This window comes from Oenanthe melanoleuca, chromosome 21, assembly GCF_029582105.1.
Source record: "Oenanthe melanoleuca isolate GR-GAL-2019-014 chromosome 21, OMel1.0, whole genome shotgun sequence".
Taxonomy (NCBI): domain Eukaryota; kingdom Metazoa; phylum Chordata; class Aves; order Passeriformes; family Muscicapidae; genus Oenanthe; species Oenanthe melanoleuca.
In genome coordinates this window covers 7,081,606-7,104,522 of record NC_079354.1, presented here as the reverse complement: position 1 = coordinate 7,104,522, position 22,917 = coordinate 7,081,606, and the positions used below count along the sequence as shown (strand labels likewise).

General features: G+C 41.4%; 1 protein-coding gene across 2 annotated transcripts in view; it reads right to left on the bottom strand.

Moving 5' to 3' along the window:
* Positions 1–384: 384 nt before the first annotated feature.
* Positions 385–22,917, bottom strand: part of UBE4B (ubiquitination factor E4B) — a 33,274-nt gene continuing 10,741 nt past the window's right edge. Inside the window, exons 6-29 of one of the 2 annotated variants that reach the window (XM_056507947.1) lie at positions 22,085–22,310; positions 21,215–21,625; positions 20,240–20,353; positions 17,950–18,091; positions 17,368–17,468; positions 16,559–16,673; positions 14,919–15,002; positions 13,846–13,902; positions 13,383–13,499; positions 13,169–13,267; positions 12,627–12,740; positions 11,951–12,149; positions 11,594–11,732; positions 9,776–9,875; positions 9,086–9,213; positions 8,634–8,732; positions 8,008–8,243; positions 7,142–7,268; positions 6,711–6,855; positions 5,508–5,642; positions 4,941–5,132; positions 2,655–2,829; positions 2,112–2,258; positions 385–1,739 (exon numbers count right to left, since the gene is read on the bottom strand). In XM_056507947.1, coding sequence (XP_056363922.1) covers positions 1,681–1,739; positions 2,112–2,258; positions 2,655–2,829; positions 4,941–5,132; positions 5,508–5,642; positions 6,711–6,855; positions 7,142–7,268; positions 8,008–8,243; positions 8,634–8,732; positions 9,086–9,213; positions 9,776–9,875; positions 11,594–11,732; positions 11,951–12,149; positions 12,627–12,740; positions 13,169–13,267; positions 13,383–13,499; positions 13,846–13,902; positions 14,919–15,002; positions 16,559–16,673; positions 17,368–17,468; positions 17,950–18,091; positions 20,240–20,353; positions 21,215–21,625; positions 22,085–22,310 — 3,461 coding nt within the window. In that variant the 3' untranslated portion in view covers positions 385–1,680. The remainder of the gene's footprint in view (positions 1,740–2,111; positions 2,259–2,654; positions 2,830–4,940; positions 5,133–5,507; positions 5,643–6,710; positions 6,856–7,141; positions 7,269–8,007; positions 8,244–8,633; positions 8,733–9,085; positions 9,214–9,775; positions 9,876–11,593; positions 11,733–11,950; positions 12,150–12,626; positions 12,741–13,168; positions 13,268–13,382; positions 13,500–13,845; positions 13,903–14,918; positions 15,003–16,558; positions 16,674–17,367; positions 17,469–17,949; positions 18,092–20,239; positions 20,354–21,214; positions 21,626–22,084; positions 22,311–22,917) is intronic. The other variant, XM_056507946.1, reaches the window with a different exon arrangement.

Genomic DNA, 22,917 nt, shown 5'->3' with positions numbered 1-22,917 from the left:
TCAACAAACCTCTGCTGCAGCATCGACCCAAACGGAAGCTTTGGAATCTTCTCCTATCCTTGCAGAAAAGAAATACACACTCATGCTGTTAGAGTAAGCACCACTAAAAATCCCACAAGCAAACAAAAAAACAGCCCACAACACTTTATAATTCACCGTTATTTGCACACCTGAAAGGTCAAGGCTGGATTCTACAACCTCCTCAAAACTTCCCCTGGAGCTGTCACCAGCTGTCACAGAGCAATGAATAGGTGCTAGTGGCACCTGCTTGGGAACATTCTTGAGTTTAAAGTATTACTGATATCTGTGTGCACAGAGATTTTCCACATAATTTATTAAGTTAGCTCCAGGTCCTAAATCACTATCAGCAAACCTGAACAAAGACATTCAATCATTTGTATTTTTATTTTTTGATTGCCACTCTTACAAGAAAGAGCAAGAAAACATTCTGTGCGAGTGTGTATCATTTATTGTAGTTCAAGAGAGTCAGGAATTGAACAGAAGACATGGCAAAAAAACAAATAAAAGAAAAACAACCTTTTTTTCCAACTTAATTTTAAAATGCTGTGGTTTCAAATCCTTTTTAAAAAGGAAATTCAAGTATCATATGCAGGGGGCAGTAATATAAAAATGTTTGTGAATTTTTTTTTTTATTTTTTTAAAAACGTAATTCTACATTTCCTGCACCCTTTCTGCTTTGGTAAGGCCAAGCCATGGATACAAATTGGTATGCAACATAAAAAATGACCCCTGCCCCAAACTGCAGCCTCCAAGGATGAAAGTATCTGCTCTCTGTGGACAAGCTCCAATGGCTCAGAACTGTCAGTTAGCATAGATCTGCAGCATTGAAAGAATGTATTTTCTTTTTTTTAAAGTCACTGAAATCCTGGTATTCCCAGGCATCTCATTCATGGCAGCTGTTTTAACGTATTTCTATCTCAAGGCTTTTCACAAGTACCAGAGCATCCTGATCAACATAAAGGAAAGGGACATCTCAAGGAAAGGAAATTAAAATCCATGTGTCAAGTCTTCGCTTTTTTGAAATTATCCTTGCGTCTAACACCAATTAAAAACCAAATAGGCAAATATGTGTAATATAAAAATACGATCCCAAGATGAACACTTTGTTGCAGGCACAGTTATCGCACAAAATATGCTCTTTTAAGGGCAGGGGAATGATTTTGATTTTCACGGGGTTTGTATTTTTTTGCATTACAAAAGAAAAAGACAGCAGTGCAGGTTTGATGGGTGGAACAGAAAGAAAGGAAGGGAAAGAGAAAAAATTACTTTAGCAGCAAAATGTCCAAGGTTCTAACCACAATCAAATTAACGGATATCTGGCGGTAAAAAACAAGGTTGAAGGGATGCTGCCCTGATCCATTCGTCTTTGCTAAAATAATTCAGCTGTAAAAACTCCAAAATGTGACATATTGAAGGACAGTTTTGTAACATAAGTAACTTCCTAGCTTGTCCTCCATGTTATTGACCATCGTTATCATTTAAATATATGTACAAGAATTAAGCTGCTTTGTCTCCCCGTCCACATGCTCCTGGTCACTATTTGAGTCAGTGCCGTGGGCGAGCCAATGCCACAGCAGCTCCAGGTGTGTCTGCTGCACTCCTGCCAGAGCAGCCACACCCTGCTCTGCCCACTGGGCTGCTGTGCACTGCAAGGGAATTTCAATGGTCATTCTGCTTGTCTCTCATCCAGGCTTGGATTTGCTCTTTAAGTTCTGGCACTAGTAAGGTAAAAAAAAGAAAAAGAGAAAAAAAGAATGATTAAATTACTTGGAAGTATTACTATAACAAAGCCCCTCGTGACCAACAGCCATTACTCATTCATCCACCATGTTTTTTAGCCCAGTAGTTATGAAAGCAAAGGTGTGAGGGTTTCTCTCCCCAACCCCCCCCCCCAGAAAAAGGGAAAGCAAAGGGAATGAACTTTCCTGTGCAAGTTGCAATGAAAGAACTGTTACCTCTGCTGAGGCCTCAGCACTGTCCTAGGGAAGCACAGAGCTGCCCAGCCCAGAGCAGAGGAGCTCTCCCTGTACCTGGTTCCAACATATTTTCTGTCCCTGTCCCTGGTTCCAGCATGTTTTCTGGCCCTGTACCTGGTTCCAGCATGTTTTCTGTCAGCGTCTGACGGTTAAAGGGATCCGTGGAGGAGTTCAGCAGGTGCCTCAGGATGATGGACCTGTCCATGATGGTTCCTGAGGGCAGCCTCACAGGGTCGGTCATCAGAGTGTCCATCAGGGGGTCTGAGGGCACAGGGTCCTCATTAGGGTGAGCAAACAGCTACAAATGTTATCTGCCCATAAACCCACAGTGCAGAAGCATTGCTCAGGGTCCCCAGTACACTGCTGAAGTTAAAGAAAATGGTTAAATGGACATAAATCTTTACAGCACTTTCCCCTTTCTGGCCTGGGACTCAGCATTCACTACTGTCACCCTGTTATCAGTTGGGGGGGGGTGGGGAGTCACTGTTTTCAAGTACATGGAAAAGGAACTCTTCGCTCTGTATTTGCTAATTGCATCACTGAAATAGAGCCAGACGCAAGCTTCATAAACAACATATAGTTTCTATTAAGATATAGAATCCAAGTAACAAACAAAACCCCTCTACTAGACAGACAGGGCTCAGAAGATCCACTTGCCTCTGAACTCATCTGGAGCGTCGCTGTAATCAATCTCTGCACGGGCGTTCTTGGCAACCATTTCCTCCACTCTCTCTGCCAGCAGTTTGAATTTCTCTATTGCTATGGTAGATTTGATTCCAGCCTTCCTCATCTTGGAGATAACCTCCTCAAAGAGCTCTTTACTGTAGGACCTCTACAGGCAAAGCATAAAAAGGCAACTTTGCTAAGTTGTAGTATCCTTACATGCCACAAAAGTAAAGGTATTTCATGCATTTTTAAAATGCAGAAGGAAGGATCAATGAAACCTCAACCTTACATCAAAGCAAACAGTGTGTAGGTAGCACTCATCTAGCACCAAAATGTCAACATTGGGGTAGACTTGGGATTTTTTTTACCAGTCATCACCACTGTAGAACTACTAAGCACCCAAAAAAAAGGGCAACATCACCTAAAGAAAATGAGGAAGATGCTCAGAGAGGCTGACTATAATTATTAGAACTATTCTTAGACAAAACATCTGTCTTGCCATTCTTAAAATACAGCATAAAATGATTTTTTTTTTTTATTCCATTTCTTAACTTGCCTGATAATATGCAAGACAGCACTGGAAAAGGAGTGAATCTTTCTCCTAATCCAAACAAGAATTAACAAAAACCCCACCCTATGATGTGGCAAAAATAGTAAGACAGCTCAGAGAGAGTGAATGCTGAAAATCTGCCATCCAGTGCAGTAGGAATATCCAGAGACCAAGTGCAACTGGAGCAAGCATTATTTCATGTGAAAAAGAAAGTTAGGGAAGGACTTTTGTGGCTGGCTGTGTTCTACAGACACCATTTTCTTTCAAGTTCACAATGTCATGTTTTGACATAAACCTTTTAATAATAAGTGATATAATAAGTGCAAAGCTGAATTCTATGACAAAACAAAACACACTAAGTCTCACAGATTTCTATTTGCACTGGGATGTTTAAAGTGTTGGACACAGCCCCACTTCCTTCACCCCCACCACAGTGTCCCAGGCAGGACCTAGTACCCACCCCAGTGCCCTCCTGGTGCTCAGAGGGAACAGAATCATGGCAACGTGCCCAGGCCTCAGGAAACCTTTGCAGATTGCCTCTGCTGCGTGCTGGGATTTGCAAATGGGACATCTCTGAAAATGCTGTAGACAGATCCTGCCATGATCAAGCAACTTTTTGTTTGTTTTGTTTTTTCTCCCAATACCAGCAGCCATTAACCAACCACACATTTCCTTGTGTTTTTTTCCTGTCACTGACAGTGTCCAAGAGACTTGTCACTCCCCCCACCCCTTTTTGATGAAGGGACACTTTGTCAATGAAGCTTTTTTCCAGTTCTCATACCCGCAGGCTTCTTTCTTTTGAATCCCTGTGTCAGTCTGTGCATTTGCTGTGGCTGGCATGGATGAATGATGGTTAACATCCTCATTTTCATACTGAACAGCATGAAAATATTCACTATACACATGCAAACACATAAGGTCTGTTTCAAATGTGTTACTGGTATTATCTGAATTATCAGAACTTAAATAGCTACAGAAAAACAAACAATCTGGAGCTACCTCAATGCTACTGCTTCACTAGACATGCAAACAGCTCCCACTAGAATCTCAAGTAGCTGCTCTGAGCATTTCTTCCTCTCCACACTTTGAAAAGTTTCTGTTATAAGATACAGGAATGGGCAGATGTGGCTCAGCAGTCTGACAACTCTACAAGAACACAGAGCTGGGCAATAGCTTATCTTGCTCTGAACATTACCATGAGTTCAAAGGTGTCGTTAATTGTCTCATTCATGCTGTGCTTTGTCAGTTTATTACACAGCCATTTAATAAAGTGATTTCAGAGGGAATACAATTTGGAAACTGTTAATCTAGAGAATTAACTTTGATTTGTTGAAGGAGGCTCTTGGTCCCAGCTCTGCCTGTTTCAATGAGAAAGGGGCAGGGAGTGAAAACTCTGCCTCTGCTCTCCCGCTTGCAAAGGGACAAAGTATTTCTGCTGATTTACAGTGAGGCTGTAGGAACAAGCACATCATGCTCAGGACATTTCTTATGTGTGTGCAGTGCTATGGATATTGATGCATGCTTACAGGTTTGCAAAGCACTGAGAACACCTAGAAAGAGCAGACAGAATATGAACAGAGCTGATCTGCTGAAAGAGAACAAACTGCAGGGCTGGAAGACAAACCGGCTGGCAGCACACAGCAAGATGAAACACTTCTGGAATGTTCTGCAAAGTCCTGTTTGTCCACAGAGCTTTTGGCCATCTCCTTCATCCTTCTGGAGCTCACCTGATCATCAGCAATTGCTTTATAAAAGCGAGGACAATCCAGCTGCAGGTAAATGTCAGTCAGTTGGTCCAACAGCTTCTTTGGTTCAAACCCGTATTTCTCCGGGTTTTCAACTTTCAGGTCACGGCACTTGGGGCCACACAGTTGCTGTAAGTTAAAGTTCAGCATAGCAGCCAGTCGTGGTCCAAGTTCCTACAGGAGCAAAGTAAAACACAGATCAGAGTGTGAAGGCAGGGGTAAAGAAGATTATCACTAGAGTTGCACACTGCAAGATCAGGAATTATTAACTAATAACATTTTCTTTTGGTAGGCTTGCACCAAGTGTCTATTCTTTATGCATGCTTGCGATTAAAAAATGTCAAGCAAACAGTTTCTGTCTGGAAGGATCACACCATCTCAGTGACTCAGGTAATGCTCTCAACATCAAATAACATCAACAGCAATTAGATTTTAATGAGCTGGAGAAAGGGGAGGAGACTGGAGACTAAGTGCTACCAAACATTTCCAGGTTATAATCCAGAGATGTTAGAGAAGCAGCGAACCAACTTAAATCTTAGCAGGACTTACAGGTCTGAGAAAAGGCTTTTGGACCTGCTTGGTGAGGATATGGAACATATCAACAGTTTCTGTTGCCAGGGCAAGGTAGGAGCGGGAGACGCGCTCGTCCTGGGCCAGCTGCGACTGCCGCGCCTGCTGCTGCTCCTGCAGAAAACACAGAGCTTACAGCCCAGGGAACTACCAGCATCACTCAGCAAAACCTTACAGCCACAGTGCTAAGGGGAGCTAGACAAAAAGAAGACAGTAATTCACATACAGATGTGGGACATCTTTTAATCTAAGGTACAGCTGCTCACTTTTATTACCTAGTACTAATGTCTGCATCAATTTTCCAGAAGTCTACAACACTAAAGAATGAATGCAAACAGCATAACAAGCCCCCGTGGTTACTGAGTTTGTTTATATCCTCTAACTGCTCCACACAGCTGCAGAACTGGGTTATGCCTCCTTTCCATCCAAATGCCAATACTTCAAAACCAGCTTGGATCTGAGAGTCAAATGAATTCTAATTCTCTCTAATTTATGCACCATCACAAATAATAAACACTCCCCAGTGGAACAATCTGTAGATGATGTACCAGCTCATTTTGTAACTACAGTAATGGCTTTACCTTGCTGATAGGCAGAGACAGGAAAAAAGGCTTCAGAAGAGCAAACCAGAATATGTTTAACAAACAAGATTTTTATAGCTTCTCCTTTTCTACTTTTTCTTTTTTTAAATCAATAAACTTAAAATAGAAATATCTGACATTGGTGGGTCAACACACACAATTACTGTTTAATCAGGCCAAGCTCTGAGGTACAGGACTATAATTGTCTGCATCGAATCTACCAAGGACCAATGCATTATCAGAATAAAAGCTTCTATTCCTTGAAGTCAATTCAACTGGCGAGCATCTTCCCAAACCTCCTTCAGGAAGGTTAAAGTCTTGGTTTCTCCACTTAGAATTAAGTCACAGTAATCTGAAACTTTATACTATTTCTAGTTCACACCACTCTCTTTGCCAGCCACAACATAACTAGGCAGAATGATGTTATTTGCAGAATGTCATCCAGAGTGACCATGGCCATACTGGCAGCAAGAAAAGGATCAAGAACTGCTTCTCATAAGCAGCTCGTTGGTGCTGCCCCTTATAAAAAAGTTTTGTTAATGGTCTTGTATTGAAGAATTAAAAATAAGTAAAGGGCACTTTGAAAAACAGCTCTGTTCACCCTGGGCAGCAGGTCCCATTGCTCTTTATTCTTCATCTCCTCTTGCACTTCATGGATACGTTTTAGGGACTCCAGACTCTCATCCAGCAAGAAAGTTGTGTCATTTATCAGCATGTTGATGTAGCGAACAAACTGCTTCCCAGAGCTGAAAACATCAAACACAGGTATCACGGCAGAGCAGGTGGGTGGTAGAGCACACTGCCAGCCCAGCAACACTCCTGCACTGAATATTTCCAACAAGGATCCCATTCCCCAAGCCAAGCTGGTTGTGGTGTCCAGAGCTCAGTCTAGAAACACTCCAGTTCTACTGGAAGGGGCTCCATGTAAGGTACAGCAGAAAGCAGCATCACCCAGTCCCAAAGCAAGGACTCCTCAGGCCCTGCCTGAGCAGCCTGCATGGCAGGAACTGCCTGACACAACCTCTTACTCACTTGAACTCTTCCATAAATGTACCATGGTGAGCTATGTTCTGCCAGAGGCTTTTGAAAATGGTGCTGATGTGGTAGCGGATTGTAAACTTGTCATAGAACTCGCTCGTGGCTCCAGTATGTTCCACATCTGGAAAACAGAACAGATCCTAAAACTTTCCCACCAGGATTCACTGGCAACACACCTCTCCCTGCTGCCTCCAATGTGATGAGCTTCAAGCACCCAGAGAAACTTGAAGAGATGAAATTCAATTCCCATTCAGAGGTCGCCATCTTAATTCCCATTACAAGAAGCAGCACTATACATTTTCCAATCTAGACCAAGCCACATTTCAAAAGAAAATCCCCCAGAAACCAAAACATTCTGCTCTATTCAACTCTGCTCTTCATCCCAGTCTAAAATCTCACTAAGAAAACTCTGGGTACCCTACAAAAATACTTGTTTTTGTTATAGATGCAAAAAATTCTGAAACATCCAATCTACAGGACTAGCAAAACTACAACAAGGAGTTTTAAAATCCCAATGTTCCTTTAGAAGCAAAGCAAAGAAAAAGCTTCAATTTTTGAATCTAAAGATCACAAAAGCAATAGTCACATTGATTCACACTGCTGGATTAGTCAGTGCACAATAGCCTGTGCAAGGGCTGGAATTCTCAAGGTTCCATCTAATGCTATTTCCCCCAATTCCTGAGCAATGAAGCCTCATCTTCACAAGATTCTAACTCAAGATCTATTGGGGGAGTTTTTGGGTTTGTTGGGTTTTTTTGTTTCGGTTTGTTTGGTTTTTTTTTAATAGTTACAACAGCTAACAGAGCCTTTGGCCTTAGAATACTACTGTGCACTCAGTGAGCTACAGACAAAGCACTTACCTGTGTAAAACTTCATCAAGGAAGGGACTAACAATTTAGTGGAGAGAGGGTGATTCTCAATCATTTCAAAGAACTTCTGTGTCCGGGGCTGAACAGCTGGATTTGTCATGAACATCACTTCCACCAGCTTGGCTACTAAATAAGGATTTCGGATGTAGTTCTGGTTGCACAGCATCACAACAAGGAACATCACTATGTCCTGAGTACAGGGCTCATACAGCACCTGAGGAGCATATCTGGAAACCAGGAAAACTAAATTAAAAACCCCAACCCTAATGCTCTGCTCCTAAGCTATGGCTTTTAAAAAATATTACTCTAGTGATGATTTAATATATCACAAGATCAAAAGGTCTCACTGCAAACCAAAAGGAAAATTCCTGGGGAGAGAACCAAAAAACTTCCAAATTTCTTCCAAGAAAAATCTAGATCAGAAGGGACCATGGAGCCACCCACGCATTACAGCTGCAAGAATGCTGCCATCCCATAACCTTATGGCTGCTGTTAACAACCAGAACATTAACTGCACCTAGGTAGAAAACTACTTTTGCACCCTCAATTAATGTATGTGCCACCTGCTAAAGGGACAAGTGGTAGTACAAGTTTCTCTCAAATACAACTTTACTTACTGTACAATAAAAAATAAAAATTCAGCAACATCTTCCACGTAAAACTCTGGCAATGATGCAAATACTTTTGGAACCTCGGGAGTTAAAGGCAATTTTATGCTGTAAAACAGAAGAGAGAAACAGAAACAGTAGAGTAAGCAGGGTTAAACAGAAAGTGTTATGTGCTCACTTATTACAGAACTCTTCCATGGGAACCCTTTATCAGAAGCTGACTTTTTAGAACTCCACATCAGTACTTCAAGGGTACCAAACACAGCTGAGGGAGCCCCCAAAGCCAAGTGAACATTAAACTGGATAACAGACATATTCCACCCAAGTATGTATGTCAACAACCACACAACAATGCAGACACTGCAAGTAAAAATAATTCTGGAACTGCTAAATCCGTGAGCAATCTAACACCATCAGAAATATCTTTGATACAACTTACACAGATAAAACCTGACACTCACTTGGGATAGGCAGGGTCGAGAATGCGAAGCATCAGCTGAATCACCATGCCATAGAAATTCAGGCATCTCCTGAGGAAGTTTTCATCCAGCAGACCAGCATCTGCACAAGCCTTGCACCTCACCAGTTTCTGCAGAACATGCACACAAAAACTAATCAAGGGCAAGACAGCATAAAGGAATGTGAAGCCTCTCCAAGACAATCAATATATCTGTGAATTACAACAATTATACAGTGGTCTCTTCTTACAATACACTCTTGTTTCAAGAAAATAGGGCACATAAGCCCCAACACAGCAAGTAGAATACAATTTAGAGTTGCAGGGACAGATGTGCCTTACACAACCTTTATGGGAACAATGAAAGAAGTAATAAATGCATCAAAGTGGGAAATCGTGTGATTAAAGCATTTTGGTGCTACAGCTCAGAAAATTTGTGCCAATTTCTATGAGGAAGATCTAAGCAGAACAGGCCTTCAAAAAACAGAGCACTCCAGGCTTTGCAGGAATTGTGTGAGATCAGTGACTTGAGATTTCCTTCTTGTGCATGGACTGTGCACAGAGCTACCCCTTGCTTGGTCTCTCTCCAATTAAAAAAACGCTGAATTTTCCTATTGCTGCTACATTAGGACACAAAGCCAACTCACACACAGGCCACAGAAGTGTTTAGCTGAGAATAGAATCACTTACAAACCTTAAGCTGTGTCTTGCACCGTTTCAGCATCTCTCGATGCCTGGTGGCCAGAGGAGAATCCTTCCACTGACTTTCATTGTTTTTCAAATCTTCAACAGTCCTGAAAATGAGACAGAGTTCATTCATCTTCTAGTATCAAAAAGGAAACTGGAAGACAAAATCAGCTAAGGAAGGAAAAGGTGGCCAGCAGAAAGTCTTGCTAGAAATAATAAAGTTGCAGGTCTGTATTCTGTGCATCTTCCCCCTTTCTACTATTGCAAATGATTTCTCTGAGTTTTGTTCTACACTTCTCAAGCTCCACTCCCAAGAAAACTCAAGCTTGTAGAGCTCAGTACATGAACAGCCCAAAATCTCCCTGTTGGTGTAAGGACCAGAAGGTCGGGGGACTGATGTTCCTCCCCTTCTTTACTCATCTTCTTACATTGTCCCACAGAAAAGAGAACTTCAATGTACATTGCACACACCATTTGCATTAAAAAAGTTCTACATATTCACATATCTTAATCCTTTTCAGGAAGTGCAGCTGATTAGAACAAAACTCATACCCTGAACTGTATCAATACACGAGTGCTTTTCATCCCTCCTCTAAACACAAATCCTCTTCCACATCAATCTCTGCCTACAGCAGACAAACATCCAGTGTAATTTCTACACTAACAAGACCTAAAGACATTTCCAGTGTAGCAAGCGGCTCAGCAATTCATGGAAAATGCTGAAGCCTAAGCTCCTACAGCTCAGTAAAGCCAAGAGCTCCTCACTCTGCACCGTTGGATGGGGACTGCTGCATCAGCAACTACTGTGAAACAATTCTAAATAAGGAAAAAGCAGCAATTCCTTTTTCAAGCCAACATATGGCTTTTTTTGCAAGTAATCCACAGGCTGTTTATAGGAAAATAGTTTTTCCTTTAACATATACTGACTCTTCCTGCTTTGCTCTCTGCTGCTTCCCAGGTTCTTGGCCTGCATATGCCTTAAAAATGAAATAATTTCAAATGCAGTCCAAAATTCCTGCAATGAACTGATGGCATTATTGCCAAGGAACATTTACCAAATTGCAGTGAGTGTAATTATAAACAATGGAAAATACTGATGATACAAAAATCTGTTCTAATTTTAACAGAGTATTCTTCAAGGTTTAGCAACTGTAAAACTCTATTTGAGTTTATGCCAAGAGAAATGGAAAACAGGAGTATCTTCATGTTAACACCATAATGTATTTATGATTTTAAAATAGTACACCATATGCTGGATTACATGTAGAGAATAAGAGTTCACTGCTGAAAGCTTCTTTCCCCTGTCCTGAGAGTACGACAAACTGTCTCAGAAGCTGAGAGGAAGAAGGTAAATATCTTCTGGGATGTTCAAAACAGCTCAAGCACAACTCACAATGTCTTGTTTCTGAAACCACAAGTGACCTGCACAGTGACCTGAGTATGAGACACAGAACATGACCTGCACTCCTCCAGCTGTGCCAGAGAGCCTGAGGCACTGCTGCCCACACCCACCCACACACCACACTTTAGTTATAGAATGGTGTGTAAAAGTAGTGCCATGAATCCCAAAATGTTCTGAAGGGAGTTACCTTTTAAATAAAAAGTCTTCTCATCAACCAGAGCTGCCTCGTGTAACCAACACCCTCCATCTTACTGTTACCTGAACTCCTGAGTCAAGCCACAGTTCCTCCAAGCTCCCCAAACCCCCAAGGGCCAAAAGGAGCAGAGGGCTGAGGCGCTCTGCACTCAGCACTGGCTCCCCTGAGCTGCCACTGGACTCTCAGTTTCTCAGCCCCTGCCCCGGAGGCTGCCCGAGCCCGCAGACCTGTTGAGCTCGCGGATGGCGCGCAGCCGGCGGATGTAGCGGCGGCAGCTGGGCAGGATGGACAGGTGGTGAGCGTGCAGCGTCAGGAAGAAGCACTCCGTGGGGAACTTGGGCTCAGAGAATGGGGACGGATCCCTGTCTAAAAGCCAAAAACAGCAGAGGTGAGTAAGTTAAAAAATGAACTGCTTTATCTAGAGTGAGACCTCAAACTCAACTTCCTTTAGAACCAGGAAAAGCAGGCAGCATCAAGAAAAGGGATCTAGGAGAAGGGAATTCTTTGCTGGAATCAAGTACTTCCATGTACCTCCGTATCAAAGGGCACAGTAATGCTTAACTTATCTCAGTAAGAGTACTAACAAAGTTCAGCAGTCCAGGCTGCAACCTCCTCCATTGTTGCTTTCACTCTGGTCTCATCGGTGGGAAGCTCGATGCGACACCTGGGATGAAATATGTACATGGGATCAACCGTTTCCAGCTTGATCTTCATACTCAGCTGCTGCAGCACCCAGAGGAAGTTGAGCATGAAGCCATCTGTAGACACCAAACGATCGTCTGTCTGTGGGAGGAGAAAGCAAAGGGCTGAGGACACGAGCTGAGAAGTACAGGGGATGTACAGTGCCAAAATCCCAAAATCACTGAAGCCAGGCCATTCCTTATCTGCACTGCTCCTTTTACAGAGCCCAGACAAAACCCAGTACTTCACCAGCTGGGAAAACATGTGTCAAACACAGTCATTGGAATGATGCTCTCAGAAATGGGGCAGGGCAAGCACAAAGCTTTGAACATGTAATATAGAAGCCCTGTTAGTGAAGTGACATCTCAGTTCTAAGTAAGGAAATAAACTTTTAAAATAGGTAAAACAGATTAACTTCAGAAATAGAAAATGTATTGAAACAAAGAAGACAGGGCTTCTTGCCTGTGGTAGCCGGCAGTCAAAATTCTTTTTGCCTCCATTCCAGACCACCACTGCATGAGCCATCTAGTGCTATTTGTGGCTGGATGACTCACAGGAAGAGCATTTCCCTTTATTTACCTGCATTTGGGCCTTCTTCATGTTAGCATTGACCACAGCTGCCATGTAGCTGAGAGCTGCCTCCCGGGTGTCCCCGTTCAGCAGGATACTGTGCAGGATCTTGAACAGCTCTTGCTGCAATTGCAAATAAACACCTCTCAGCATCACAGCCCTGCTTTCTGTTTCTGCATTTTTATGTTCTACAAAATCCACAAAACTCAGTAAAGCTTCTCTTATAGTCTGATCACCACCTTTATATGCATATGTTAGTTATGACATTAGTTAACCAAAGATGTAAATACAAGAGTAGTGCAACACTCCACTAACACAGTTATGTATTTACTCATCCTTTAACATCTGTAACTCATGACTAACTGATCTGATATTTTCTGAACTGGCCTACAGCCTTAGAGAAATATTCATAGCACTCTAATGTTTTTCCCTAATTCACTTCAGCCATATCCTGAAGCATTTGCTGTTTACGACAGAAGCTAATTTTTTTAGATTATATTCTTAATCTATGTCAAGAGCAAAAAACCCACATGCCATGTGAGAATACTTACCCTTGCTAATTCCAAGTAATGCTGCAAAGACTGGCTGACAACCCGGGTGTTCTCAAGAGTAATGGCAGGCCCTGAGAAGTACTTTTCAACTACTTTGTTCTGAAAGCAAGATGAACATTGGCAAATGTATTGAAACATCTTGGGGCAGTAAAAAAGCTCCTCAAAACAAAAGAATCCCACCATGATATTGTCAACATCCTTCTGTGACACTTACATCGTCTTCAGCAAAGACAGACAGACTGAAGAAGGCTCCAAGGTAGGAAAGTCTTTGCAGTTCTCTTCCTGCACCTGTGCTTAAAGATTTAGGCAACCACAAGGGCAAAGAGACAACCTAAAAATAGGAGAAACAGCAAGTTCTTCAAAGCTGCTGTGTCAGCCATCCTGCTCTGCCACAAACCCTCGAACCTCCAACACTCAGCTATGCTGATGGCAAAAAGGAAACATCTCCTCAGTATTCCAGCAACCCAAGCAACTCGTGTTTGCCCCAGCTTTAATAAATTCTCAGGGTGAAGGACTCCCTCTACCAGTTTAATTTAAATTACTGCTTTGCATGAGAAGCTCCAGTAGCTCTTGCTAAGAGTTCTGGAGAACATTATCAACAGGGATTCTACAACACCACCTAAATAAGTAATACAGTTCTTCTGAGTTTTGGAAAATCTCAAACTGGAGACACTCACCAAACTGCACATGGGGTGTGTTTTCCCAAACTTGATTTCACAAAGTTCGCATAGTGCCTGTAAAGATATACCAGCAAAAATTACTTTTTTGAGTAATTCTTAAGTAACCTATCTGCAACAAGCAAGTTTACTATGACAAACTGCTGAAACAGCAGAACCGTTCTCCCTTGATCAGTAGAAAAAATTCACAATCACAGTGAAAATGTCCAAAGAGAACTAATGCACACCCTGCTCCCATTTTAGCTTTTACATCTGCTCCAAGGTGTCTCAAAAAAAACCAAGAGGTCTCACAGAATAACAAATTATTTCACTTATTTAAAGAATTAGCTGTGCAAAAATTGTTGTTTCCTTAGAACATGACAATGCCTGTGCTGGACTCCTGACCTGCCCCAATAAAACCAGTAACAATAATAAATAGAGTAATTGTTTAATCCATACACCAAGGCCTTTGTCTTCTGAATCAGAGCGGAAAAACATCAAATGAGCACAGAACCCAGAACAAAGAATCCTATCCAAGATGTCCAGCTCACTTTCAACTGCAGCACAGAGAGAAGCAAGCAGTGGTAACAGAGAATTCTAGAAACAGAGACACTGCTGGCTGTGACCCCTGTCCTGTGTTACACCTTCTCACTCTTCACTTATACCACAGTGAGTGACTACTATCCCAGCCTTTTGTGCCAACTTGAGACAAGGAAAACCAACTCATTTTCAAGTAATCCTTCTTTGCAGACAACAGCCAGATTTGTAGCAATTCAGAGATTGGGAGGATAACAAAAGTGCAGGAAAACACAAAACCAGAAAAATTCATGTTTTTGCCGAGTACCAGAGTTACTTAGTCAGTTTGATTTGCAGCACCCCAGTCCAGATGATTTCCTTAAATACAAATTAAACCTGAGATGCAACAGTCTTTTTTTAGCATCATACACTGAAGATCCTAAAAGCATCTGAAGGTGTTAAGTTGACAATGCTCAATTTACCAACTTGCTCTTTGGTGGCCAAACAAGCTTTGCCACACTTTGTTCATGTTATCAGTGAACATAAAGAAACTGCTTCTAGAAATGGACAGTCCTTACCATAAGGGGATATTTAAAATTGTCACTATCGAGGGAGCACTCTTTGGAAGCCACAGCCAGGCCTTGTAAGATGGGAATAAAGATCTGCAAAAACACAAGTAAATCACTTTACTCAAGAACAGGAAGCAACCAAATTACTCTTGCCATACAAAGCATGAAATGCCTGTTCATTCTTCAAATAGTGCAACTTAAACGAAACAAAAACTAAGATTTTTTTAAAACTTGTATCAGTTAAGCCCGAAGGCTTTAGAGAGCTAAAACCCAATTTGATTGCTGTAGTCTAAGCAATGGAGTGTTGCTCCATTGAGTTCCCTGCAAGTAAGTTCTGTGTTGCAGACACAAAGGAGAGCACAGGCTCTGAACAGGTGCCCAAAATCCTACTGCCCAAATGGGGAATCATTCACTTTTCTGTGCACTTGGGGCAATAGAACAGCTCTCATTTTGCCTGATTTGTAAGTTGGTAAAGATAATAAGCAGCAGTCAAGGGTTGTTAGGAAAGAGGAAGTGACTTGACAGGAACTCATTAATCAGAAGTAATTATAGCCATTTAGTAAGTCCCAATCACACAGTTCTGACAACTACACCCTCACAAAATAAACCCACAGTAATTAAACCCACAGTAATTTTCCAACAACAACAACAGGAGTCCCTCTGAATTTTAAAGTATATTGTGTTGCTCCTGTGAAGAGACAAGAAATTATTATTAATTCATATTCCAGAAAAGCACTATACAGAAGGCCATGTGCTTCAGCTCCAGGAATGCTTCCCTTCTCCAGGGCAGGACCTCAAACACTTTTAAAACTGCTTTTTGTCAATCTTAAATGTGTACTTTCAACTACATGAACCTCCACTAAAAGGAGTCCAGACAGAAACATAAATTATTAACAGTTACTTGCACTACACAAAAATTATCTAATGTCTTTCTTTGCAACACTGGAAGGGTCAAATGCCATTTCAAAGGCCCCTCTACAGCCAAATCAGACCATCCTATGGGAGTGCTAATTAGAGACAATCACAACCTTACTGATCTGCTTTACAGCATACAAGCCAAAAGTTTGCTAGTTTTATATCTTAATTATCTATCATCTCAGTGAGCTCCTCTGACACACAGAACAGACCATCTCATGTTTCTCAGACATTTCCTCTGTAAACATGAAGAATTACTGGACTAGGATTTGCAAAGTGCTCTTAGCACTTTATATACAAATAATTATAGAAGCAAAGAAAGGTAAAGATTGCAAGATGGAAAACACCATAAACCTGAGTAGGATTACAGAAGATTCCTGTCTTAACATGTACATTTTTAGGAATTTGGTACAAAAGGATGAAAACCAAGATCAGTCTCACAATACATGCCTGCACATTCCAAGTAGTCCACTCCTACCTAAGTGTTGCTGCTTATTAGCAAATGCACTTTTAATACTTAGAACCAGCAAATACTGAAAGTCAGCCTTTTTCACAAAACACTAAATGAGTTAAAAAAAGAACAAAACCAAACTTCAATTGCTTTAACAGGCTGCTAGTCCTAGAGGTAATGGGTAGAGGACTATGAGACACTGACAAAAGTCAGGAAATCCACTCTCTTGGATACTGCAAATTATAAAACCATGTGCTATAGCTGTTTTTTACCTATGCCTTACCTGTTTGAACACCTCTTCATCCTGGTAAGTTGTTCTCACCAATTCCTGAATGAAGCCAAATGGGAGATTCCTACACAGCATATATGGTACCAGCAAAGACTGCTGCTGCAATGATCTTAATTCATATAAAAAATAAAAATTAAAATCTACGTAGTAATATTTGCAAGAACATCAGAGCAGTCACATGCAAGGATGTGTCTGCAAGCACATTATCAACATCTGGATACACCTATTCCTGTCAGAAGTAACTAATCTTGTCTGCTCAAGTTACTTGGGGAAAGGTTATTCTCAAACAGATGCTGCTGCCAACATCTCACTTCAGTCAGTGAGGCTGGAAGAAAACAACAGCTTCTCTGTAGTAATTGGTTACTTCTTCTGGCCCCTCTAATAGAAAAAAAACAAACCCTTTGCTACGCTCAACCGGTGAAGAAATATTTTTTAATTACTTTTTTCAGATTAAAAACATAACATCAGTCTTTTCTGAATTAATGCAGTCATTACTTTTAACATCACTTTTAACATCACTTTTAACTGCTTCTTAGCAGTTCGAAAGAAATGTCTCTTCTCTTCTCAGTTCCTGATCCCCCATTTGAACTGCTCACATCACCCTGGCTGATTTTACCCAAATGCAGTTAGAAAGCACTCCAACTGCTCCCCACCAACTCTCCACTAGTAAAGCAACAAACTATTCCTCTGGCACATAATTCTTCTGCTCCAACAACTGACCTTAGTTTTCTAATCTAATCCTCAGAAGGAAAAAAGGATCCTGGGACAGTCTAACTCTCCTGGTTAACATCAGCTGGATTTACCTTGGTTGTGTTAAGGATCCCTGTAGCACCAAAGCAGCATGTGAAATGCACTGGGATCGGATGTTGCTCAGTAACTGGCTAACTGTTGGCTGGCTACACATCTGATAAAAATAATTTTTATTTTAATACAAATCAGAAATTAAATACAAAACACACAGGAAAGACGATTAATTTATTTGTACAGTATAAATGTAATATGCAAACTAAGATTAGAACTACTCCAGTTAAAACCTTCCAGATTATATATAGATAGTGTTGGTTAGTTGGTTTTTCCTCAGAAGCAAGAGTTCGGAGTAGAACGCAGAACACTGACAGGTAGCTGGTCTCATAAAAATGTTTTACTTGGAATAAACTTAGATAACATGTAGTAGATCGAAAAGGGAATGATGATTTCTAAGAGTGCTTATTTAAGAGATAGAAAATCTATGCATCACTCAAATTTAATTAACAAGAGTTGAAGGGCCCCAATATATTCAATAAATCTACTTCTACAACAAAACCATCAAGAAGTATCATTCCCATTGATGAGTCAGAGAAGTGCTTGTGACAGCACTGACACCACCTCACTCATCTCAAACATACCTTTGGTGCTTTTCTCTCCTCTATTCCAACCCTGTCAAAACACTCAATGAGGTAGTTCAGCATCTCTGTCTCCTTACAGTTTTCAATGGTGAAGTGGTCACTGCAGGAATCGGAAACACTCGAGCTGCCAGAGCCCCCCACACTTTAAAACACACAAAAAGCAGAAACAAAGCATTAGGTAGAGCTCTTAACTTCTGCACAGTCAAAGAATTCATCAACACTCCTTTGCCAATGCTCTGAACACTGCACCCCATCACACACATGGTCAGTGATTCAGGCCATTCCTGTCTATGGACAGCTCTCCATGTAACAGCTTGTCCAGCCCTGGAAGTTCAGAGCTGTAAATGTCGTCTTAAGTAAGTGTCTGAAAGACAGCCACAAGGGGCACAACTCTGATGGCAATCAGTAAATCCTGCTCTCACAAGGCAGCAAAGAAAACAAACAGCCTTTGAGTGGTACCTGACACTCAGGACACCACAACCCTTCCATGCCTCCACTCAGAACGGCAGAAATGTCAAAATTCTGTTAACACCACCAAGCCCCAGGAGAAAGGAGCCTCCCACTGCTGAGAAGAGACCTGGCTGACAGACAGGGGACACACAAGCACCTTCAGTGCTCTAAGGAAAAAGAATCAATAAAACAGAGCCAATACATCCAAGCTGATGCTGTTTTTGACACTCCCTCATTCAAGATAATTTATTTCAACTTAGTTCATATCAGTTCAGTAAAACACATCATTTCATTAAGTAGCACAGCCTCAGTGGGGAAAACACCGAAAAACTAAACCCACAAAACCAAAACCGTCCTTGAGATGAGAGACATTGAACACAAAAGTGAGAACAGACCCACAACTCTGAATTTCAGATTTGTTATCTCAACAGAATTCTTCTCTACATAACAGCTTGACAAAACTAATTAAAAGCAACATCCTCATTTTGTAGAAGAGACTAAAGACATGATATAATGACTTTATATAAGTGAAATCTAAAAACCAGCAATTCTTAAAGAAAAGTCTGTGTACAGATAGATTTGAAAGACGACCAAGTTATAAGCCCCAGATCTTAAAGTGGAAAATAAGACTACAGGTTTCCTTAAATGCAGCTGTTTGAAATCATATTTAAAACTACACACTGTCAGAACCGGGATTTCCTCTAAACTGTAAAGTAATTTACATTTCTATTATTGAGCCAAACAAATCTATTGTGCAAACTTTACAGTCCAACAATGAATCCAGGAAAGGTTATTACTATTCACATGCTGAGCTACCAGATGCTTAAGAAACACAACATTCTAATAGGAGCAATCTCTGTTTACAGAGAGATGTTTTCAGTTATTCGATTAAAACTAATCAATGTAAAACACAGCTCTATTGAAGCAGTGCTCAGTAACCACAAAATTATGCACATGGGGGGGTTTTTTTTATGGTCTCTTTTTTAAACCTCTTGACTTCTCACATCTAGGTTTAAAAATAGTCTTAAGTACATGAATTTATATGAAAACCTACTAGTTCTACAGTCATTCTGCTGAAGATTTCACTGCAGCAATAACTCCAACTATTCTAACACAAAGCTCATACATCCTTCACATACACTGAATGCCTTGGTGTTTTCAACATGCCAGTTGTTGCATAGTTGTACAGCCGCTGTGTTTATATTCTAACAACTTACTGCTGTCTGCAAAATGCCAGGACACAATAAACACACTAAATCCCCAGAAGCACAGTAGAAATCCTATCCAAAGCTTGGCAACTCAATCCAACATTTGGATTGAGTCACCAACAGGATAAAAACAAAACAAAACAGTGGGGAAAATAATCCTAAATTGCACATACACACAGCCCTCCTAGAGCTGTGTTATCAAGCTCACTCTCCTGAAATCAGACTGGAGTAGAAAAGAGGTGATGGTACTTGGAAGGTGCACATTAACCCTTGCCCTCATTTTCCACTTTTTCATAGGAAAATATGCACATGATGTACCAAGGATTTAAAATTACAGCCATGGGTGAATACTATTCCTTCTACTCATACAGCCAAGAGAAGCTCACTCCAACATCATCTCAAAACCACGCTCATTAGAAGATTGCTTGATGAGCATTTCCCTTAGTCATGTCTCCAAAGGAGAGCTGACTAACTGCACTCATTACACGTTTACACACCAGCCTAACGAGGCAGCCAAGTCACATCGTCAGCTACAGTTGCTCCCCAAATGACTTTGAAGATCACTTGACTCTACACAGACTGTTAGTTCCTACACAACCAAACATGCAGGTTACATTCTCTTTCTCCAATACCTGGACCCAAACTGGACACAAGAAAAATCATCGTCTTCATTTTCTTCATCACTACTGTCCTCAGACACATCAGAAACAGCAAGAAGGAGGAGGGAGAAAGGGTTGTCGTATAAACTACCACAACAAAAATGGAAAAGGCCATCAGATGTTTTAAGCCAGAAGAAAAAGTAAATGGTAGCTTTTCTTTCTAGGTCTGTCAAAAATCGTCTTCTCTAAACATGCAGACAACAGGTAACTCCATGTTAGTAAAACCAGGACCATACTAACATGCTCTGTTACACTATTACAAGTTATTCAGGTATCATAAATACCACACATTTACAATCCAAAAAACTGAAAAAGAATTGTTGAGAACCAAATAAAAATTAAGGCTGAAGTGGAATGTTAAGTCATGACTGAATAATAAGTATTACAATTCTAAGCTAATGACTTGAAAGCCATGGTCTCAAAATTGCCTTGTGTCTTTGTTTCTCCCTCCTGCAGGAACAAGGGTTTCCAGGAACAGCCAGGAGAGGAAAAGCAGTAGTACTTAGCCTGGCATTCTGAAAATGCTGATCTGTAATTTAAATTTGTGCACCAGGGAATCAAATCCAACCCAGTCCAGCAAGTAACAGCATTCAACAAATTAACTAAGGCCCTACTAAGAAAACTGATTTTGGAGCAGGAGTTTAATGTGGTTTACCATCCAGCAGCAGCAACTGAACAGAAAGTTCACAGTTTAACTGGAATGGATCTACGAAGAGGAAGAAATTAAAACCATATTGCTTCCTTTAAAGTAATTACATCACACCTCAAATGCACACAAGCAGGTCAGACTCCTGGTTAGCAAGTCAGGGTATTAGCACAAACCCAAAGGCAGAAACCAACAGGGAGTGAGTAGGGTGAGCTCAGCACAACCAGAAGCTGCTGCACACTGCAGGCTGATGCCACACCCCGCAGAGCACACAGCAAAGACACTCGGCTCTTGTGCAATACCTAGGAGGAGTCCTGCTCTGAAAGGAGGGACGCCTGCGCAAGGCACCTGGTGAGGCAGGAAACCAAGGAGGAGCCATGGCTGTGGGCCTGTGCCTGGGTGGGATGGCTGGCACGGCTGCAGGGCCAGCAGCCACGGCTGCAGGGCTTGGAGAACTGGATAGGATGGAAATGCTCAAGGAACGGGAGGTGGCAGCAGCAGCAGAGGCTCCGGAATGCGCCACAGTGTAGGGGTGGTAGCGAGGAGAGTAGGGCTGTGTCCACCAGGGGCTGCCTGCTGGCAGCTGAGTGCTGACAGACAGGCCAGCCACTACTGGGCTGGCAACTGAGCTGGCTGGTGGGGTAAGAGATGAACCAGTCATTGGTACATAGCTTGTGAAATTGGTAGGAGGAGCTGGACTAGTCCCATAGAGACTAAACCAGTTACAGGGGAAAAAGAAAAAAAAAAAAAAAGCAACGATTTAGGATATGCAGAAGAAGGGTGAAAAAGATAAAATGAGCAAGAGAAGTTCTTGCCCTTCTGATGACTCTTCAGCAATATTTTTGCAGCTCACACACATTATTCTTTTCTACTGTTGAATAAAACTATGTCACAATCTACACACTTGTAAAAATCATGGCCTTTGTGATGCAAATTAGGGATATTTCTCAGCAGAAAACAGTTACATGGCTTGAATCTATCAAATACACTCCTAGCCATGGTAGTGTGATCAAAAATGGTGAAATGGAAGGACACTCACATGAAAAAGAGTGAAAAACTTTAAAAATCCATTCTATTTATCCTTCTTGGGACACTTCTATGCCCTTTTCTCTCTTCTAGTCTATCAACCAGTATTCAAGTGAAATCACCATTCAGTTACAATCAGAAGTCACCTGGATAATGAGCTGGAACCAAAGGAGCCCACATTACAGAACATGGGGCTGCTTCCAGGGTTGGAGCCCATATTCAAGATGCTTCTGTCAGGAGAGCGGGCAGCTGCAGCAATGGGCTGGGAGGTGGCTGTCAGGCTGGCAAAGGGGTTCTCATCCCTTGCCTGGGTGGACATCATCAGCACTTCCATCAAAATCTGCCCAATCAAGTCCTTAAAATCTGAAAACACTGTGAAGAAGAAGAAAAGAATCAATATCCTCACCTCTAATTTCATCTACACAGAGTCAGGTGTAAATATTGAGAAAAAAAAGGACAGAAAGACTTCTGTGAATTGAGTGCTGGTTTTGGCAAAAACAACCCACTGACACACCTGTAATTATCTCTGTCTGTATTAACCTAAGTTCTGGAGTTATAGCTACACAAAAAATACAGCCTTCATGGAAAACACAGATGATCAGAGATGACCTAATGCTCCTACCGTTAGTTATTAAAGTGTGTTGCACTCATATTTTCCCACCCTGCTGTTGAGCTGGGCAAGTTGTGTCAAAGAACGGAAAACAAAACATGCACATACCCCACACACATAAAATAACAATTGTTTTGGTCATATCTTACAGCTAGAACATATAGTCTGTTACACAAAATAATCAGGAATTTTCAGCTTATCAAATTAACTGCTAGATGTCTACTATGATGCAAGACAATCCTTTAATTCACTAAAACATTTCTGAAAAAATAATCTGAAGCAGCAATGTGCTCTGGATCAGCACGTAAGTTTGAGGACAAAAAACACAACCAACAAGAGGAGTGCAATTGATTGAAACAGGAACTTTGA